Here is a 23,317-nt window from a genome sequence, read left to right on the forward strand (position 1 = left end):
CGATTATTTACAGACCGCCGTCATGTAGCTGGAATATTGCTGAGTGCGGCGTTAGACAACAAACAAAACAAAAAAAGACATGGTCATGACTGATTGACTCCTTTTTATTCATCATTCATTGATCGTTTTTTAAATATATTTTTAATGTATTTTTCTGTATTTTGTCATGAGATGGTTTTTAGTTGTTTATCTGGTATTTACTTTCGTGATGTGATTGGGTTTTGTCTTTGATGTTCATTGAAACCTTGTTAGCTCGCTCTCCATTAAATATTAATATACATATCTCATAATTCATTAGTTAAAATTGAACATGTAGCCCTGGGGATTCTGTGTTCTGATAGGTCCCTGGCCCTCTATTGCTTCTTGTAAGAGACGACTAGGTTGGATCGGATGCATGTCACCATACCTGACACGATCCACTGATTTGCAAGGCCAATACTCAATAATTTACAGGCTGCCATAATATATATTGCTCAAAAGAAGTAAAAGAACGCTAATTTTTTCATACGATTGTAGTTAATCTGTCATGGCTGGTGGGTATTGCAACACAGCCTTCCAATTGTGGGTGTTCTTTAACTTGTTTTGAGTAGTATAGCTAGAATTTTGCTGCGGCATTAACTAAAAACAAGATATTATGTGATCCCAAATCTAGAAAATCACATTGAAACCTCATTTTTCGTGTAATTTTTGTCGATTAGTTTTATTAGGGATTAAAATAAAAATGTAATGCCTTCTTAGAATGTCAGAAAGATATGGTTTCTATGGTAATAATGAAATTATCAAAAGAAAATGTTTGAGTTTATTTTTGCAGTATGAGTTTACTGTTGCAGTAAGCAACTGATTTAGTCTTCATCAGACACAAATGCGACTTTTATTTGTTTCAGGTTTCCGATGATGCTAGTGACATCACCACACAGTTGTCCAAAGATTTTGCACAGTTTGTATATAAACCAAAGAGGCCGCTCAGCAAGTCCTTCTCAGATGGGTGAGTTTACTCTCATTTTGCTCTGGCACAAGCCTGTGGAAATTACGGGTTAGAAAAGGTCCCCAACAACCTTTGCTTGTTGTAGGCAGCGACTAAAGGGATCAGGGGTTCATGCTCGGTGACTCGGGTGATGGCATGTCAATGTACCTGTAAATTATCGAGTCTGGACCAGACAATCCAGTGATTGACATCATGACCATCGATGCACGCAATTGGGATTTGATAACATGCATCAACCAATTCAGCGAGCCTTTACCACCCGATCTGGTTGGTAACCACTTACGACAAGCGTAGTCGCATTTTACGGCAAGCATGGGTTTCTGAAGACCTATTCTGACCCGGGTGAAGTGTGTTAGTTAAAGAGTAGTGAAAATCTAGACGGACAACCCCTTCAGCATAGACCAACAAGCATATCCTCACCATTTCACACTAAGTCCCTTGGTAAAACATTCAGATGTGGGGATGGCGTTTTGAGAATCTTGAAATAAAAATGCAATATTTACCTTTTATTGAAATAAAATGAGTTTTTTAATCATACTTAACATGATTTTGTATTCACTTTTGTAAACGTATATTTGTAATGAATATTTGTTTGTCCAGATTTGAGGAGGCCCCGGTGGAGAATGGACAGCACCACCCTGATGAGCTGACAGAGATGAACTTGTCCCATGGCTTCCCCCTCAGTGCAGCCAACACACCGGCCAAGCAGAACGGAGACCATGTTGAGGACGATGAAGGAAATACTCAAGGTACCCTACTCATAAATTACGCTTACATTACACTTACATTACACTTTCTTTACACGACCGCCTCCGTGGTCTAGTGGTAGAGCGTCCACCCGGAGAGCGGAAGGTCCGGGGTTTGATCCCCAGCCGCGTCATACTAAAAGATGTTAAAAGATGGTACTTGTTGTTACCCTGTCTGGCGCTCGGCATTAAGGGGCTAAAACAAGGACTGGTAGGCTCGGAGTCAGTATACTGTGTCTGAGTGGGATTTCCATGTTAAACTGCGGCATGGTATCTCAACTCACCTCATCTTTCTTTACACTTACTTTACACTTACATTACACTTACATTACTCTTACTTACATTACACTTACATTACTCTTACTTACACTTACTATAGACTTACTTACATTACTCTTACTTACATTACACTTACATTACTCTTACTTACACTTACTATAGACTTACTTACATTACACTTACTTACACTTACATTACACTTACTTTTATTTCACTTGCTTTACACTTACTTACATTACACTTACACTCACTTTACAACTACTTACGCCCCATGAAGATTCCGGGGTAGAATAGGTCTTCAGCAACCCATGCTTACCGTAAAAGGTGACTATGCTTGTCATCGGGTGGTCAGGCTCGCTGACTTGGTTGATACATGTCATCGATCCAAATTGCGTGGATCAATGCTCATGATATCAATCACTGGATTGTCTCGTCCAGACTCGATTATTTACAGACCGCCGTCATATAGCTGGAATATTGCTGAGTGCAGCGTTAAACAACAAACCAACCAACCAACCAACCAACAACTACTTATATTACACTTACCTTACACTTACTTTCATTACACTTACAATACATTACACTTACTAACATTACATTACATTACACGTACATTACACTAACTTTACACTTACATTACACTAAATTTACACTTACATTACAATTACTTTACAGTTACTTACATTACACTTACTTAACACTTACTTTATACTCACTTACATTACACTTACTAACATTACATAACATTACACTTACATTACACTAACTTTACACTTACATTACACTTACTAACATTACATTGCACTAACTCTACACTTACAATTACACTTACTTACATTACATTTACTTTACAACTACTTACATTACATTTACTTACATTACACTTTACACTTACTTACATTACACTTACTTACATTACAATTACTTACATTTACTTTATACTCACATTACACTTATATTACACTTACATTATACTTACTTTATACTCACTTACATTACACTTACATTACACTTTCTTTACACTTTCTTTACACTTTCTTTACACTTTCTCTGTAATGTTGTGTTGCTGTGACAATACCCTGTGTAAGGTGTTCACACACGTCATTTTGGTAATTTGTGACACACATAGCAGAAAAGGAAAATATGGTTAAAGGGAGGCAACTTGTGAATTATCTCCCCTTGACTCATGCAACAATAAATCAGAAAGTGTGGACAATTTGACAAAGTACAAAATATAATAGCAACAAACTCAGTGAGTACTGTTTAATTGGTCTTGTTAACATGAAGTTCATAAGAATATAGGGCAAGGCAATTCCTTGGTCTTGTTATTTGGAACTTATGAGATGTCATGTTTTATGCAGAGAAAACAGACATATAGTACTTATTCTGTTTTTGTAGACAACATTTACAGCAATCAGGAGGCCATTGAGCAGCTGGAGGAGGAGAAACAGCAGGAGACAAAGCAGGAAGAGAAGACGGAAGAGAAGACTGAGGAGAAGACTGAGGAGAAGACAGAGGAGAAGACAGAGGAGTCCCAGGTAACCAGATGTCAAATTGCACACTTACGTTTTTTCTGAAAGTGGAAGGTCTGTGGTTCAATCATCGCCCACGTCACACCCAAAGATATTAATAGATGTTACTTGTTGTTTCCCTGCCTGGCGGTGGGCTTAAAAGGACGGTTGACTCGGAGACAGCATAATGTGTCTTGATTGGGGTATCCATGTTAAACTGCAGCACTGGGCTAGCACTGGGCTAGCACTGTAAAACTGACATCAGTCTGGACTAGTACATAAACACACACAAATGTTAATACCCTGTACATGTTCTTATGTAAAGGAATGAAATAATATTGAACTCGACTTTAAACCGCATTTCACCTCATCTCACAATGATTTCTTCAGGGATGTGTTAGAAGAGCTCAGTGTACAATATGACTATTTATGGTATATATTCCCAGTAGGTGTACAGTGGCATACATATCACAATGCAGCAAAATTTATGAATGACTGTGTTAAATTCGTAAGATTATAAACCCATTTGAGTTTGTGAAATAGAATCCAAGACTGTCTGTTGATGGATGATGTAGATTTCAGCCGACATCATCCCTGAATCTTTTATGCGACCAGTTTGTGTCAGTTTGGAGTTTAGAACGCCTCTGTGGTCTAGTGGTAGAGCGTCCGCCCGGAGAGCGGAAGGCCCAGGGTTAGATCCCCGGCCGCATCATACCAAAAGACGTAATAGATGGTACTTGTTGGTACCTATCTGGCGCTTGGCATTAAGGGGCTAAAACAAGGATTGGTCGGCTCTGAGTCAGTATACTGTGTCTGTGTGGGGTATTCATGTTAAGCTGGAGCATGGCATCTCAGTGAGCTAGCACTATAAATCGGCATTAGTCCAGACTAGTACAGGTAGCCAGACACACACATGTGCATGCACGTCGCTATATAAGTGCAATAATCTTAGACGTGACGTTAATCCCCATTTCACCTCACCAGTTTGGGGTTTATCTAAACCCATCAGACATAGGTAGCAAATGTTTTGGCTATATAACAGAATCACAAAGTCAGTGAAAAAATCTCTGCCATGTTTAATTTTAGGCAGAGCCAGAGGTCAAGGTCAACAATGATGTCACAGTCAATGGTGAGGTCAAGGTCAATGGAGATGCAGCAGACACTCACTCTGATCAGTCGGATGAAGACAGACAAGGCGAACCCAAGTCTATAGACATTCCAGATTACCCACCCCCGCAACCGCCACCAGAGGGAGCCACCAATGAAGACAAGAAGGAAGATGCCAAGAAGGACAACGTGGACAGCTCCGACGTGAAGGAGATCACAGAGGACAGCGTGTACGACGAGCCGAAGCCAATCAAACAGGAAGAGGAAGTTAAAAAAGCAGCAGTATACCAAGTGCCCCCCTCAAACAAGCCTTTGAAGGAACCTCCTCCGGATGTCCTTTATGTCGTAAGTTCAGGCCGAGAGTCTTTTCACTACATTGTCATTTAATCTGTAGCGCATCATTAGGGCCAGGGGCAGTGGGGTAGCCTAGTGGTTAAAGTGGTCACCCATCATAACGTCCGGGTTTGTTCCCCACATGGGTACAATGTGTGATGCTCATTTTAGGTGTTACCCTGCTGTTATATCTACTGGCTTCGTCTCATCATACATATATGTCATTTAGGTATGAGACATGGACATTTAGATCGTCGACATTGACAATTAGATTTGAGATATATGGACAGTTAGTTTATGAGACACAGACATTTGTATATGAGACATATGGACATTTGTATATGAGACATATGGACATTTGTGTATGAGACATGGACATTTAGATATGAGACATATGGGCATTTAGGTGTGAGACACATGGACATTTAGGTATGAGACATATTGACATTTAGGTATGAGACATTGACATTTTGGTATGAGACATGGACATTTAAGTGTGAGACAAATGGACATTTAAGTGTGAGACAAATGGACATTTAGGTATGAAACATATGGATATTTAGGTATGAGACATTGACATTTTGGTATGAGACATATTGACATTTAGGTATGAAACATATGGACATTTAGGTGTGAGACATATTGACATTTTGGTATGAGACATATTGACATTTAGGTATGAGACATGGACATTTAAGTGTGAGACAAATGGACATTTAGGTATGAAACACATGGACATTTAGGTATGAGACATATTGACATTTTGGTATGAGACATGGACATTTAAGTGTGAGACAGATGGACATTTAGGCTTGAGACATATGGACATTTAGATATGAGACATATGGACATAGTTGCATTCCATTACCACACTGTGTACAAGATCTATATAAGGGGTCTTGTTTCCTTCAGGTCCAGTCAACGCATCCGTATCAGAGTGAAGATCAGGATGAGCTAAGTTTCGAGTCGGGAGAAATGATCTATGTCATTGCGTTTGAAAACCCAGAGGAGCAGGTAATTACCACAGGCAATCAACATTCAACCACTGACTCATGCATTATCATCCAAGATACATGTCAAATATTCTTCGTGGTCCAAATGTCCAAGGCACTGCAATATTTTTTGTTGCGTTCAGTTGGTACAGTTACAGTCATACAAGTAATATATTCACATTACATTTATACTTAGGGACTGGCCATTTATTATGGAGGGAATAAGCGCTGGGATTCATCTTAGGACTGTATCATATTTTTACTCACCCATCCCCCCACCCCCATTTTATGTAACTTTTTTTCATGGACCCACCAAATACACGTTACAAGACCACCTCCATGGTCAAGTGGTTTAGTGTCTGCCCGGAGAGCGGAAGGTCCGGGGTTCGTTTCCTGGCTGCCTCATACCAAATGATGTTGAAAGATTGTACTTGTTGTTACCCTGTCTGGTGCTTGGCATTGAAGGGCTAAAACAAGGACTGGTCGGCGCAGAGTCAGTACACTGTGTCTGAGTAGGGTATTCATGTTAAACTGCGGCATGGTATCTCAGTGGGCTAGCACTATGAAATCGGCATTAGTCTAGACAAGTACAAGCAGTCATACAAACACACGTGCATGCACGTTGCTATATATAAGTGCAATAATCTTGGCCGGAACATTAAACCCCATTTCACCTCACCTGACATGTAACATTTTGTCATGACAAACACACGAATATATTATCTGTTTAATTGAACTGCGGCACTTTTTCATGCCCCCTACCCCCAAAAGATTGTGATGTATAGGCGACCATTTATACAATGAAGTTATAATGAATGTCCTACATATAATAAATGAAAGTACAAGAGTTTATGAAAGGGGATTTAGTATAAGTAAAATTTCCCCATTTGAAGTTGAAGCGATGCCTTGTGTTGTTTCTTTTGGCAATAAAGTCTTCGACATAATTAATATCTTTCATAACTTTTAGATTTGGTGAAGCAAGGGTTTGATCCTTTTATACAAATAACATAAAATTATCTTTTGCTGCTTTTACATTGGATTGAGAAAGTTGTTATTTAGCCCTCCCAAAAGAATTTCTTTGTTAGTAAATTGAACAGATGTCCTAGTACATCACATGAGAATTGTTTAAAATTTCCCCAAAGTTGTTTACAGTTGTGCATTCTGACTACACATTGTATATATTTTCTTTTGCTATTCCACAGAAAAATAAGGTATTGTTGTAGACTAGTTTCATTTTCAACAATTCTCTTTTAGTTTAAAAAAAATTGTGAAAGAATCTTTGTTGAAAATTTAGTAATTTGGTATCCTGTGTACTTTTTCTATTTTGCAAAAAACGTTTGTCTACAATCTTTGTCATTATTTCATTCCGTTTCCCTTTTCTCACACACTTCTGGTTGGTTTACTGAAGCGATGAAATTATCGTGGAACAATGTAGAACCTTTGGCTGGCCAGGGATTCTTAAATTTAGCAATAAAGTGTTGACATCAATAGTTCCTTGAATACTATCTCGCAATGAGTTTGGTACACTCAGCGTCATTATTGAGGGTTCACACAGATAAGAGGTGCAAATGTAGCATTTTTAGCTTCCAAGAGTGCAGTTCAGTTGCATCTGGAATGAATCATTGCATCCCACATTGACTGTTACTTGTCATGTATTGCACATACATGGGTTTACCCATGGATTACACCCAGGCATGTGTTTTGGGTAGCTTTTCCCATCACCTTCAATCTTGCACTTTTTATTGTTTTTAATAGTCGTTGTCCATTTTTCCAGTTTTGTAAAAGCTTCCAATCAGTGACATAGGAATAAAGAACATGTTCTTCAACTGTTAATCACATTTTATCATCCACAGGAGATATCGCTTGGATGAGATCAAGAGATATTTACACTGTCGATATTGCTGCAATGAAATTACATCACAATGCTTTGCAGACCATTGTGACGTCACTGGTTACCATGACATCACAATCAAATGACATCACTAATGGCTCTGCTACTGAAGCTGTTTGCAGGACTTTTTACACTGAAGACACTGCTAATTACTGTCTACAAATTGAAAAAGTTGAAAGAATGATGTTGGATGATAAATAAAATCTCACCCTCGTGTCTTTTGATATCAAATATATCAACACTCGTTGATAAAAGTGGCAAAAATCCTCGGCAAGCCTCAGAATTTTTCCACTTTTATCAACTCGTGTTGTTTAGTTTAATAGATAATTTGTGATATATTTTAACCAAGCATCCAGTGTGTCTTTCCAAAAACATATCTTAAAAAAGAAACCACAAACAGTATGGGTTTTTTTTTTAGGTAAGGTGTCATTTAAGAGCAGAGACAATGAAAGTTCTAACATTTAAGATTCTAAGTCCACCCTCTTCATATTTCCGTATTAGATTCTTTCTTTTTATCTTGTCTTTCTTATCATTCCATATAAATTTCCTAAATACATCATTTATCTCTTTAATAAAATCTTTAGGAGGGTTTGGGAGAGATGTTAATATATGAACTAGTGTTGATAATGCCAATATTTTGAACAGTTATTTTGCCAATCAAAGAAGGGCTTTGTTTTTCTGTTTTGAAAGAATTCTTTTGATTGTTTTAATTCATTTTCTGATGTTATCACCCAAAGATCTCTTATTTATAAGATTTGGCCATTTAGTGTAACTCCTAATGCTTCAAAATCTCCATTATGCCAGTCCAGTGTAAGTCTTGATTGAGATTTCTTTATCTTCCTGACATTGATCCTATCCCTACTGCCTTCGTTTTATCAATATTTATTTTAAGCTCAGACACTTTTGTAAAATTTGTATAATGTGTTTTGGCTTTGTTAAAGGAGGCATCAGAATCAGCTAGAAATAATTCAATATCATCGGCATACTGTCCTAATTTATGTTTTGTGTCATTAAAGATAATCCCTTTTATATTGTTATTTGTTCTGTTCAAGATACCTAATGTCTCAGCTAAAAATAAAAATATATAAGGAGAAAGTGGATCTCCTTGTCTACAACCCCTTTCCTTTCAACAAATTTGATAGGTGTCCATTTTGCTCCAAAATACACTGCAATTTGCTGTGTATCCCTTTGGCATGCCAGATTTCCTGATTGTATTTCTAGGTTTGTCAGCACTAACCCTTTCTGTGAGTCTAACCAAAGTGATACATGTCTGAGATTGCATCACTTCAGGCTTTCCTCCTACATCAAGCTGACATGTCATGATATAACTGAAATAATGCCCAAAGCAGCATTAATCCCAACTCACTCACACACTACTGCAATACATGAGTGAAAACAATTCTTTGTGTCAATCACAGGCTGGAAGAATGCTGAAGATTTTGGATGTTAAAGCAGAAAACTTACCGGTACCAAAAACTCACTGAATAGGATTTACAAATAAACTGAACCTGCTGGAAGGATTGTGAGAAAGATAAACCATATGTTTTATTTGAATGCTGGTTGTCATTTAATTTTGTGTTGTGGGGGCACAGGTGGCCCAGTCGTCTAAGGTGCCACGATTCGCTGTGCAGAGTTACGTCCCTTTGTCACGCCAGAAACCTATGATTGTGGGTTCGAATCCCGGTTCACCCTGATCATTTTTCTAGGTTTGTCAGCACCATACCCGTGCTTGTGGGTTTCACCAAAGTGGTAAACGTCTGAGACCTGCATTTCTTTGGGCTTTCCTCCCACATTAAGCTGACAAGCCGCGAAACAACTGTAATACTATTAACAGCGGCGTTGAACCCAACTCACTCACTCACTCACTCACTGATTTTGTGTTGCTAGGATGAAGGCTGGCTGCTGGGCATCAAACAGTGTGATCGCAAGAAGGGAGTGTTCCCTGAAAACTTCACTCGCCGTCTTGGACAGGATCCTTGAAGACCGCTCAGACAGGAGTAGTAACTCGCTAGTATTTATTCTGACCATAATCGGAATCTAAAGAATTATGTTGATGGAGAAGAATTGTTCAGAGTTGAAAGTGGTGTCAGTGCAGATGAATAATGTTTGAAGGTACAGTACCTGTGTCTGAAGAAGTTTGTGTTTGAAGAAATACAGGTATCTGCCAATTTAAAAAAAATGCCTCTATTAATACGAAGCTCAAAGTTTAGTAATGCTGACTGTCACATTAATATGTTCAGTAGAAATCTCTGCATGTAAGTATGCTTTATACAAATTTCAGCATGTTGGCTGTTTGTTATTGCTGAACCCACCATGATGAAGCTGATTGTGTTTCTTGCTCAGAGCTGTCCCCAACATGTTAACTCTTTACATTCCAAACAATAGTATATCTATTGTTTTTGCTTTCTCTAAGCAATTAGCAATCATTACCAGTGAAAGTGTCTTCCGTTGGCCCTGTCAGACTTGTCACTCTGCATGTATAATGTACATTAATGCCGTTGTTCAAACAGTTGACAAAAAAATTCTTTATTCTTCCATTTATATCTGTCTCTTGTCTTCAATTCCAAAAAGTGAGATTGTGACAATTCATGTCAAGAGAATACTACTTAAAAGCGATGTTTTATGATGTTTTATCAAAGGTTCTTCTGATCAACTTGATGCATGGCAATGAATGTTGGCAAGAATATGGTTGATGGTAACAGAAGGTTTTAGGTTTAAAGGATAAGACATTCAGCTGTCTTAGATCAATTTTTTAGTGGTTCATGTAGACAATTGACATATCAGTGTTGTATGAATTGTAAAGTGCAAATGAAGCTATTTCATTTCTTCATTTGTAAAACCATTTTCTGCTTCTCTTGTAAATATGGATTGGATTTTATCAGAATCGTTCTTTTTGATGTTTTGCATATTATTCATCTAGCTTTGTTTCTTATATCTCATTTCTCAAATGTTTGCATCGTTTGTTTTGATAAGGTCAGCTGGAAATTCCCTTGCTTGACTTTATCAGCGGACAGTGGTTTGGCAAGTCGACCCAGTCATTGTCCTACCGATATACATATGCAAGGAGAGCGAAGGTAGATGTGAACATTGCATGGTGTCTCCACTCTCCCTTGCCAGTGTATTTTATTGCTGAGTGAGTTTGCTGCTTGGAGTATAAGCCTCAGACTGTCAGTACTAGAGTTGTCATGAATCACAAAGAATTGAGAATGTTTGTCTGATTACATGATTATCAATACACCCACCCATGTATCGACTAACTTACGATTTTCAAAAAGTAATATTTCTGAAGTTTTGCAATAACTGCCAGGCTGCCATGACCTGTCACTGAACAAAATGCTGACTGCATAATACCATTAGAATGTGATGAACCAGTTAAACATGTTAAACACAAACTTCTTGATATGTTGACCTCATGGAATTTCACCAGATATGGTGCAGATTAAGTTTCTCGAAAGTTATCGTTTCAGGACTGAAGTTTCTTTATGTGTTGTGATTCAAGACGTAGGTGATTGTGGCACCACTGGTCAGTACCAGTGATTCTTTTCAACCAAGAAGGAAATGTCCATGGCTTGCTTTTGTTTGGACTTTCCTCCCACCATCAAGCTCGCCAACAGGGACAAAGCTGAAAAATATCCTGTTCAAAACAGAGTTAAACCCAAAATATGCTAATGCAAGAGTTGCATAATGTGATTGTACTTACATCATGCAAGATTATCAATGATCCCTTCTTGATAGACTTTTAATAAAATAAATTAGAACAAGGTTTATGAATGATTTATGTTTCCTCAGTATCAGGTAGAAATTGCCAGTGGTTGGCAATGATCAGCAACAAATGGGGTCTGTAATGGTCTGATCTTTCTGTAATGTAATCCTTGCAAGTAGATCCTTTGGAAGAAGAAGATCCTTCTATCCAAGAAAGTAGGTCCTTTGGAAGAAGATCCTTGCAAGTGAATCCTTTGGAAGAAGATCCTTTCATCCTTGCAAGTGAATCCTTTGGAAGGACATCCTTCCATTCTTACAAGTACATCCTGTGGAAGTAGATTCTTTGGAAGAAGATCCTTCCATCCTTGCTTGTAGATGCTTTGTCACATTATTTCAGATCCTGACACCAGACTCCACAGATGCTCATTTCAGTGTTAGAGTGTGACCATGCATTTCACCATGTTGATCAACATTTTTCAGAATTTTTGATGTTCATGTTTTCCATTTTGCAACACAGTATCATATACTCCCTTTTACAAGACTCTGTTGTATCTACCATTTACATTCCTGTTGAAATATGTGGAAGTGGTTTCACCATTTGTGTAGCTGTCAGCACAGGTGCTTGTACGTGTAAAACAATACATCAGCTTCATCTTCTGGATGTTGCTAACAGATATCTTGAGATTTGTTTTTTAAATGTTTATTCTGCCTTTCTATTGTTCACAGCTGGTATAATAGTTTCAAATAAATATTGTATATTTTATTATCTTGAGGTGGAGAAATATGTTGAAAGTAATTCCTATGAGATTCTTGAAATGTGAGTTTGTAAGAAAAAGATGACATTTTGTTTTATGCATTTAGAAAATAAAAAACAAACCTATGAACAATGAGTGTATTCAGTAATTAAGTATTTTAGATACATTTTCAGAATTGGGATATATATATATATGATTTATGTTTGTTTGAATTGATTTCCATTATTATGTACATGTTGTTAATCTAGTAATGATTACCACCGTAGTATGTTTGAATATGTACAATTTCTGTTGAATTCTGGAGTTTTCTTCAAAGTATTCCAAAGATGTATTAGATTTGAGGGTAAGTGATATTAAATATGACAATTATATATGAAGAACATTTTAAGTTTTGAAGATATTTTATTTTTGATCTTTTAGTTAAAAAGTTGAGATTTATTACATATGTATATTGAGTTTAATGTATGTAAATGAATATACTCAAGTTCTGTATTTATTTGCTGCTGTTAGCATTAGAGGAAATATGATATAAATAAAAATATTCAAACCAACCTTATTAATTTCATGGATCACATATTAATGTTGATGGGTCCTGCAAACAAATTAGTTAAAAGATCAAGTGCAATGTGTTATTTACTGGATTTTTTTTTATAACAACAAACACCAAACTTGTTTATTAAAAAAAAAAAACAACTGAGTTTACACTGTTTGCAGGGACTGCAAATGGCTCTGAGGTTAAACAAATAAATTCAGATGGCCAGTGGAAAAAATATTCCATATTCATTTTTGATTTCTTCTTCCAACTTTTGAAAAAAATAACAGGCAGATTTGTGATCGAAGTAATAAAAAGGTTGCTTTAACAAAATTAGTTTGATGACTTGAACAGAATTTGAAAATGAAAAAGTTATTTGGGCATTGTGTGTACAATATTCTATGGTATAACTCGATGTATGAGTTTTCGCATTACCTCCTGTGTAACTTCAGTATTAAGGTCTCGAGACTCTTCAGGTCTGCTGTCATTTCAGCTGTAGCCATGTATATACTGTAACCAATGTTGGATTAGTGTATGTGATACTAGATGTATCTGTGAAACATATATGCAAGATAATGTAGTAGACTGTAGTTCTATGTATTTGTACTTTATCTTCTCAAGGATCCACACATGCTTAAAAATTGATATCACGTCTTCGTACTTAGGTATGAAATTTCTGTAATCTTAATGAAATGAAATATTAAGTTTATATTGACGTAAGTTTAAATGAACTTTATGATTAAGGAAGGACTAAATTTACTTTTCTATATACATATATTTCTTTGCAAGATGCAGGAGCAAAAATTAATAATTTTTTACAGGGATGAACTCAGGTTAAATACATTGAGTGTAAAGTTGATAATATTATATACGGATTCCGACTCTCTTTTTTTAAAGATATGTTGCTTCTATGACTAATTGTTTTATTTCATTAAGTGGAAAAGGCAAATAAAATACAAACAAAAATGCATTATGGTGTTTACCTTTGTACAACTTAAGGAATGCAAATCTTTGTAATAATGCTTTAGTAAATTTGTATCAAGATTTTTTTATGAATTAAATTGTGTTTTTTTTTATAGATTTAAAGAAGCTAAATTCAGTCAAAGGAAACCTAAATCATTCCCGTATATCATTTTACATGTCTACGGTGAACAATAACTTGAACTAAAGTGTTGATTACCTTAACAGGGGTTTGGATTCAGCTTTAATATATTTTTCCATGTCCATAGTTGAAATAGTATGAGTCTGTTCGTAATGACTCTGTGGTTTTCATGATAAAGCAACCCAAATAATTTATATATTAAACTACCTATGGTAAGTCCTTATTTAAAAATGATAATTCATTCCAAGAAAATGAGAAAAGAAATTGCTGATTCCTCACTTCAATGTACTTTAATTATTTTTTTATCATTTTTTATGCTTGTGTAGATATCTCCAAATGCTTAAAGCATCTGATTGTTTAGTTCAAACATTCCTTACTATGTAGTAGATGGCTTTAAGGCAATGACCATACATAATGTTGAACAGAACGCTCTTTGAGACGGAATATTTTGTTGGTCAGCACTTCAAGACAAAAACCAACTTCTCTGTTAAAGGAGAAGCCCAAAACATTTTAGGGTACCCACAAAACATTTTTCAAAACATCCAGCGTGTCCTTTGGAGAAAACCAAACCAAAGGACATGTTACTTTTTCAACATTTTGGGGGACAGATTATTTTGTTTGTAAAGAATACCAGCCACCTTCCAACAGAATATGAAATGGTCATCCCTAACCTGATGACAGTGATTCTGTAGAGAGCTCCTGTGCCAGATGGTTACTCATTCCAAACTAATGCATTATATATTTCAACTATTTCTTCAATGATGGCATGAAGATTTCAAGACTACTTTGCTGGTATTTGTAAGTTAACAGCATATTTTTGGTATCTTGTCATCTCATATCCTGCACTATCAACTTAGAAAGAGGAATATTTTTTATTTTTGTTACATGTGCATTTCATGTCATATGTGATGGTCAGATCATTTGTCTAAGAATCCTTTGTTTAATCAATACTATCGTTTTCAGTCGATCATCTATTTTGGATTAGACCCTTGTAGTGTTTTCATTCCATGTGTTTCATGTCATATGTGATATCCAAATCATTCAGATGAGAATTATTCGTTCAATCTAAAATCTTTTGTGGATTAGACAAATTTACTTGGAAGTCATTTTGATAATTGTTTGCACTGCAAATTTGAATGAAAGAGGTTTCTAGATTCATACCATGTGGTTTTAGCAGACTAAGCTGATGATTGTGTGTCACAGTATGATTGTGTTTCGTTGCTGAGGCTATCAACTGCTGGTCCTTCTGAGTCCTATGTTTTCTTGCAAGACGCAATGAAAAAAATGGAATATTTGTGATGGGAGCATTAGATCTTGCAGATTCAGACACCCTCTTCTTTTCATAAATGATCTTTTCTTTAATATGTCGGTAAATTTAAAAAAAATGAACAGTTAAATATATTTTATTTATAAAATGAATTACGAATACCCCCCAAAATTATAATGATGCATCTAAATTTCATTGACCACATTAAAGTTTTGAGTTAAACTTGGAGGTAATTCTTCATTAGCATTAATTACATGTTTTGCCATGTGTATGTTAGTTATTTCAATTACATTACTTTATAACTTGTAACTCAAAACACCATCATCCTGATCAGAACAGCACACATGATACAGTTTGTTTGTATGTTTGTGATCAAGCAGTCAGTGATATTACGGTTGACTTCTGGATTTCAACTCTGTATTCTTTCAGGCATTTTCAGAAAGGATTCACAGGTGAAATGAAATAAGCAAAACAATCACTCAAGAATTTCTGTTTTTAATAAAAATAGTTTGAAACGTATTGATTATTTTGAGGAATTATTGTTTTCTAAAAAAAATGTAATGCATATTTTTTGGCCATATTTCCTGCAGCACATCTGTAGATAGGTCATCTTTAATAAACTCCACCCTGAGGTCCTCATTAATAAGCTCCACCCTTAGGTCCTCATTAATAAGCTCCACCCTGTCACCAGGCAGTGAATCTCACAACAGCAAACCATCCTTGCGTGAGTAGCATGAATTCCATATACAGCTGGCTCATGGAAATAGTTGCGTGTGTGCTTCTTTAATCATGCAAGGATCTGCTGGTCTTCAGGATGAATCCCCCGGATAATGGTTCTTTGACTCGCAGCATGTTACTGTGCTCATGGTTTTCTTCAAAGTGGTAATGACTTACCTCATTCTGATAAAAATGAGATCTTTTACTTTGATACGATACCTCATCATGATCTGACCACACCTCCAAAGGTAAACCCTGATCAAACTGTCTTATCTAACTTAAGGATGCATGGGTTCTTTAGGCAATCAGATGTCAACTTTTTAAACTGATTTGGTTTCATTTCATTTCCATCTTGATGCGGAAAGTTTGATCCTAGGAAAAGAAAAATGTCATAGAACACACATACCCTCTATAGTATGTGAGTGAGTGAGGTTTTACGTCGCAATATTACGGCAATATCAAGGCGGGAACACCAAAAATGGGCTTCATACATTGCACCCATGTCAGGAATCGAACCCGGGTCTTTGGCGTGACAAGCGACCGCATTAACCACTAGGCTACCCGACCGCCCCCCTATAGGACGTACTTTTGCATGTAGATGCTCAGAAATGACTGGATGTTGAAACTATCCACAACAAAATTAAGGTGAGGCTTTATGCCAGAATTCCTTGATTATATTTGTTTTTGATATACAGAGAGGAAATATGCTTGTCGAGTGCTTCACACATACATGCTGGAAATTTAGAAGCCTTGATGCTGATTAGCTGATTAGACAGTTCACTTGACACAACCTTCAATGGAGGTGTCCTCAGATCTTTGAATGGTGACGTAATGGATCTGATTTTGATTGGACTTGCATCATATGGGTTTTCCTCACAGTATGCTGAAAGGGCTTGCATAATTAAAAAACTGTATGTGTTGGTTAACCTAACACAACTGCTGATGCTGTAGCTAGGCAAAACGGTTGTAATGAGGGAAGATGGTTGTGGTGGGCGACCTTCTACCAAGTGTTAATCTTTGCTTGGCTGCATTGGTGTAACGTTTCACTCATCAACAGGGATCATCATGCATGATGTTAAAGGAATGTGTCAGTTGGATCCAGAGCCTACACTGCTGTCTTGTAATTTCACCAAGCCAAATTTATTCAGCACTCAATTTAATAGTTATTTTTCCTTACTTCAACTATATTTTGCTCCACAAAACTTTTTAATGCCAAATTTTATGGAATGTTTATCACAATTTGTAGGCAGGTTTTTAGGCATGTTTACCATTCAGACCTGGCTTACCATCTAGACATGCTTTACATTCTAGACCTGGCTTACCCATCTCCTATAACTGATTTACCAGGCCTTCAAGGTGTTCTTGTCCAGGATTACCAGTTTTCTATATGTGGTTTACCTTTTCTAGATATGGGTTACCAGTTTTCCAAATTTGACTTGCCAGCCTTATAGATTAGGTCAACCAGTTTTCCAGATTGGCTTACCATTTTTCTGGATTTGCTTACCAGTTTTCTAGGTCCAGCTTACCGGTTTTAATGATTTATTGTACAGATAGGAATTTCTTTTTTATAGTTATTATTGCTTTTCAGATTGGATCAAAAACGAAATGAAAAAGCTTGTGTCATTCCACATAGATTAGACTTAATCTTTAGGGCAGCATAGAATGAAAGATAAGTTGAATAATCATAACATGCTACATCAAAGAATTGACTGATACATGTTATTGACTATTAACACTATGTAATCTTGTTACGTGCAATATTGTTCTATATGAACAGGCAAGGTGTGGGATCTGATATATTGTCATATGCAATATACAATAAACTACTTAACTGAATTATTTTGTTTGTTCTCCTTTCATCGCCTTGGGAATTTGCAGTGGAGGGTCCCTTTTACAATGCAATCATAGAGCTGCGATGATCGTAACTCCAATACTTCAACACAGACTTACAACAGTCCTAGCACTAAGAAAGGGGGCCCATGGCCCAGGGATGAGGATCAGATTTTAATGAGAATGGTGTCATTTTGTGTGTCTAGTGTGTAAAACCCAACCCACTCCCTGTATTGGTGGCCTACCCTTCTTGGTTGTTGCAAACTTCTGGTGTGTGTCTAGTGTGTAAAACCCTTCTCATCCCTATACTGGTGACCTACACTCCTTGGTGGTTGCACACTTAGAGTGTGTGTCTAATGTGTAAAAATCTACCCACCCCAAATACTTGTGGCCTTCAATCCTTGGTGGTCACATAATTCAGGTGTGTGTCTAATGTGTAAAAAATCTACCCGGCCCCTGTACTGGTGGCCTACCCACCTTGGTGTTTGCACACTCCAGGTGTGTGTCTAGTGTGTAAAACCCTACCCACCTCCTATACAGGTGGCCTACCCACCTTGGTGTTTGCACACTTAGGATCTGTGTCTAGTGTGTAAAACGTTTCTCATCCCCTATACAGGTGGTCTACCCACCTTGGTGTTTGCACACTTAGGGTCTGTGTCTAGTGTGTAAAACGTTTCTCATCCCCTGTACTGGTGGCCTTCAATCCTTGGTGGTTCCACACTTCAAGTCTGGGTCTCCTTGGTGGTTCCACACTTCAGGTCTGGGTCTCCTTGGTGGTTCCACACTTCAGGTCTGGGTCTCCTTGGTGGTTCCACACTTCAGGTCCGGGTCTCCTTGGTGGTTCCACACTTCAAGTCTGGGTCTCCTTGGTGGTTCCACACTTCAGGTCCGGGTCTCCTTGGTGGTTCCACACTTCAGGTCTGGGTCCCCTTGGTGGTTCCACACTTCAGGTCTGGGTCCCCTTGGTGGTTCCACACTTCAGGTCTGGGTCTCCTTGGTGGTTCCACACTTCAGGTCTGGGTCAAGTGCATTAAACTGTACTCACAACCTATACTGTGGCCTTCACTCAGTGTAAAACGGGGTTCATGAAAGGATGTATAATTCTTCAAGAGCCGAGGGATACTCACGTGCTGTATCCAGCCAAATGAGAGAGAGATTTTGTCCTCTATTTTGGCCTATAGTGGCAGCCAGTGAAGTTGTGTCAAAGTTGGTGTAAGATATGAGTATGTGCCGGTTTGTATTGGAATTCTATAGACATATGTATCAGGTAGCAAGTTTTAAAAAAAAAATTATATATGGGTTCCCCACATTTTGAACTGTACTATTAATATAGACTTCATTGTAATGTATCACAGAAATAATATCTTTTTTTGGTAAAATTAAAATAAACAATAAAATATTACTATGTGCAACAACCCTATTGGATTAGATCGTGAAGCCAGCTAGAATTTGAAGTTAACTGTAACTCAAAAGTTCAACATCTAGGATGAACTAAATATACTATTCAACGTATACTATTCAGCCACAGGGAAACCACCATCCAGCCACAAGCTAGAACCATCAGGAGCAGTGTACCACATTCGATGAAATTGTGGACAAACTTACATAGGAGAAACATCTAAGCCCCTCAAAACCCGAGTAAAAGAACATCAAAGCTCAATCTCCAAAGATGACCCTAAATCAGCGGTTATGGGCCGGAAGAGCGAAACCTAGCCATAATCAACTCTAAAATCTCTTCGCTTTCGTGAAGCTACAGTAAGACTGGTCACGCTACAGTAAACACGGGATATTGCTATACAGGGACTCTCAAAATACAAGAAAAACACAGAAATACGTATACCGTAATTACAGTAGTATTATTATCATCATTATCATGTGCATTATTTTCTTACCTGCAAAGCCGCTTGAAGAATGCCGTTTTCAGTGATCACCGACGCTCTGCAGGCAGCAACAACGCAGTTCCAATACTTCTTCTCACGGACCGTTTTCTTACAACGAAACTTGAGTGACGAATCTCTCATAAAACAAGAGCTGACCACCTCGCACGGTATCAACCATGGTCACTCGAACTTGTGCATTAGCCATTTTGGACATAGATAACTTACTTACTTCGGAGATTTAACGTGCGCTTTCCGACTGATGCGTATTTCGCACACGGGCCCGGCCAGGCCATTTAATGTGTTTCCGAAAGGGGCGAAAGTGGTCTGTGCAACCCAAGAGGGGGGTTTAGGGGTTGCTTATATAGAATTTGGGAATTTTGAGATTTGGAATAGATGCAGATGGGGTTGGGGAGGAGAACTAAGGGAGCTGGGTATGGTGGATGTTTGTTTGTTTATGTGATTTTGATTTGGTAGGTTATTGTGTTTGTAGGTGCGTTTTATTAGTTCCGTTTTTATTAAGAATACGCCTAAGGCCTTGAAGTTTTCTAGTTTATTTTGTGGGTTTAGTATTGCTTCTAGAGTGAGAGCCTTGTTTAGATTGAGGGTGGTTTGTAATGCGGTTCAATGTGTTAGGTAGTGTGTGCAGTGGATGAGTGCGTGTTCTGGCGTTTCTGGTTGTTTGCAGTGTGGGCAGTTACCTGTAGTGTGTTTTTTTATTTTTTTTAGGTGCATAGATAAATAAGTTGCACTCTTTATATATACCATCAAATACATACTGTATGTATTCTTAAGAAACGACTCTCCTCTAAACCCATCGGTATCATAACCCATATCAACTAAGAAACTAATTGTTTGTTCAATTAAGAAACTGATCATCTCTTCTCCTGTATTTAAACATCCAACTGTTTTATTTTTTTACGAAACGACTCTCTAGTAAATCTCCTCTCCTCTCCTCTGTTTGTAACAGCACGGGCGCTAATCTAAACTACGGTAATCCGGTGTTTTTATAGCAATTACTCATTTTCGCCTTCGTAGGACAAATACCCCAACTTGGGTTTTCGCTTTACTGATACTAGAGAAAATTGGATATTCGCTAACCCGGCACGACACCAAATCAGTTCTATCAGACCACATCCGTGACAACCCAAACCACAGCATTCAGAGGGAGAGAGTCACAGCCCTCACCACCAACCTCAAAGACTTCAAGATCAGGAAACTATAAGACGCCATCAACATCAAAAGACTCCAGCCGTCAATCAACCGTGACCAAGGCTATTACATACCCCCGGCGTACCATCAACTCATCAAAGAACCCAATCAGCCATAATCACGTTGTTTATATTACTGGCCTCATCTTTTGTTTATGTCACTGACTTCACCGATGATTGTCATCACTACCCCTGTGTGTACATAACAGGCTTCTCTACTCCAGTATAACAATATCTACTCTACTGTATAAACATTGCCTCCTACTTGTATAGATACTTGCCGACAACACTCTGTATATCACTTGCTTGATAACGGTGTTAGAACCTACACCGAAACGTCGATCTTAATTGTAATAAAGAAGTTGTTCATCCATAAATTCTTATCCTTACTTAATCAGATATGTCGTATGTACTTAAAAAATACACTTGTCATATGAGAATCAGGTTTGTGTTTCATGGAAAGATAATTAAAATATCCAAAGTGGAGTTATACATATTACACTTTAGTCACTATAGGCATTTGAAGGAAGTGAGTAATTGATTGAATTTCAGTCTGTTTGGGGTCATTAATTATTTACGAAAACGAAACCAGATTTAACTCTTCGTCATGTGATGTTATTGGCCTACTCACTGATGTTTAAAATCGTCATTTCTATGATGGATATTTAGATTTGGAAGAACACGAAAACATGAAAACCTTGTATAGATAACAAGTTGTTAATTGTTTGTAAGGGCGGGCGAGCGTGTGTGGCGACCAGAGGAGATTTACCTCAGCTGGCCGGAGAGGAGCGTGGTGGCGATGTTGTACTCTATGTCTCTGTGAAACATTTCTACGGGATCAAGAGGACATTAGTCTGGATGGGTATGTATGGTTCGGTAATAACAGAACAAACCTGCATACAAAGGCTAAACGTGGATCTGGCGGTGTTGGGGTTCTTATAAAGACATCATTTTTATCTAGATATAAAGTTGAAGCACTGGACAGTGACCAGGAGGATGTGTTATGGCTCCGTTTGTCTTCTAATACTACAGTCGAGAATCTATGTTTGTGTGTAGCGTATCTACCTCCAGCCGCTTCTACTAGGTCACATGATGCAGAAGAATTTTTTGATATTTTACTTCAACATGTTTATGAATATCAAAATCTTGGAAAAGTTGTCATCGCTGGCGACTTTAATGCACGCATTGGTAGTAACTCCGACTATATCGAAGGTGTTGACAGTGTAGGGGAAAGGAATGTGATAGACGAGAGCGTTAATGCAGCTGGGTACCTACTACTAGACTTTCTTATAGACTGTAATATGTGTGTTGTTAACGGTAGACTTGGAAACGACAACTTCACTTCTGTGTCGCATAGGGGTCGGGCCGTAGTAGATTACATTATTGTGCCTCATGAGCAGCTGAATGATGTGTCAGATTTTAACGTGCATCTTATGTCAGACGTACAGAATTTTACTACTCAGATGGGATGTGACTGTATTCCTGATCATTCTGTACTGGATGTAACGCTAGACTTACTTGCAATTCAACCAGATTCTAAGTCTGACGATATGAAGCTGTTATCGGGTTGCTGGGATATACCAAGGTACAATGTAGCTAATATACCGGACAGTTTCCTGAATGATGAACATACTGCACGCAAATTACAAGATACACTTCAGAAGATAGACGATGCCCTAACACAAGGTCAAGACGCTCACTCTGCATATGAGAAGTTTACTACTTTCATTAAAAAAGAAATGGACTTAAAGCTAAATAAGATAAAGACATTTACTGAGAAAAACACCAACAACAGGTATTATTGTAGGCGAAAGCCATATTGGACTGATGAATTACAATTATTATGGGATGGGGTTGGTGTAAAGGAAAAACGCTGGTTGTCTTTTAAAGGTTGTGTTCATCGTAAACGTGTTCTTAAAGGCGTTTTTCAATCTGCAAGAAAACTGTTTGACAAAGCAAACCGCAAGGCGAGAAGATCATACCAGCTACAGAAACAAGAAGAACTAATCAGTTTACAGAACATTAACAGCGGCAGAGACTTCTGGAAAAAGATAGGTCGACTTGGTATAGCCAACGACAGAAAGTCAAGTTCCGTTATCCCTATGGAGGTGTTGATGCACGACGGGTCCGTGACCTGTGAGACTGACACTGTATTGGATCACTGGAAAACCTCCTACAGCACGCTTTATAACGGTAGTGAGAATACAGCGTTTGAACGTGCTCATTATGATACTGTGTGCGAACGTGTGCGTAGCGGTACCGTGGAGTGTGCAGATTATGATCTGTCGGATTTGAACCGCTCTGTCTCAGTCCAGGAAGTTGACCTTGCTGTTATGCAGATGAAGACAGGAAAAGCGCCTGGGGTAGACGGTATACCGGTAGAAGTACTACGAAATCCTCATTGTATTAACTTACTTCACCATATCATTAAGTATTGTTTTGAACATTCAGTGTCGCCGTCTCAGTGGGGAGCAGGACTA

The 23,317-nt window shown here is 37.8% G+C and overlaps 1 protein-coding gene across 2 annotated transcripts in view; it reads left to right on the plus strand.

Annotated features, from left to right (window-relative positions):
* The window catches only part of LOC124151821 (myc box-dependent-interacting protein 1-like), a 75,654-nt gene extending 57,899 nt beyond the window's left edge, over positions 1-17,755 (plus strand). The window contains exons 9-15 of one of the 2 annotated variants that reach the window (XM_048382634.1): positions 885-985; positions 1,586-1,734; positions 3,409-3,548; positions 4,608-4,973; positions 5,874-5,975; positions 7,156-7,164; positions 9,732-17,755. In XM_048382634.1, the coding sequence (XP_048238591.1) occupies positions 885-985; positions 1,586-1,734; positions 3,409-3,548; positions 4,608-4,973; positions 5,874-5,975; positions 7,156-7,164; positions 9,732-9,824 (960 nt within the window). In that variant the 3' untranslated portion in view covers positions 9,825-17,755. The remainder of the gene's footprint in view (positions 1-884; positions 986-1,585; positions 1,735-3,408; positions 3,549-4,607; positions 4,974-5,873; positions 5,976-7,155; positions 7,165-9,731) is intronic. The other variant, XM_048382636.1, reaches the window with a different exon arrangement.
* Positions 17,756-23,317: the final 5,562 nt, after the last annotated feature.

The sequence above is a fragment of the Haliotis rufescens genome, unplaced genomic scaffold (genome assembly GCF_023055435.1).
Source record: "Haliotis rufescens isolate VD_foot unplaced genomic scaffold, xgHalRufe1.0.p SCAF_4, whole genome shotgun sequence".
NCBI classification, from domain to species: Eukaryota; Metazoa; Mollusca; class Gastropoda; order Lepetellida; family Haliotidae; genus Haliotis; species Haliotis rufescens.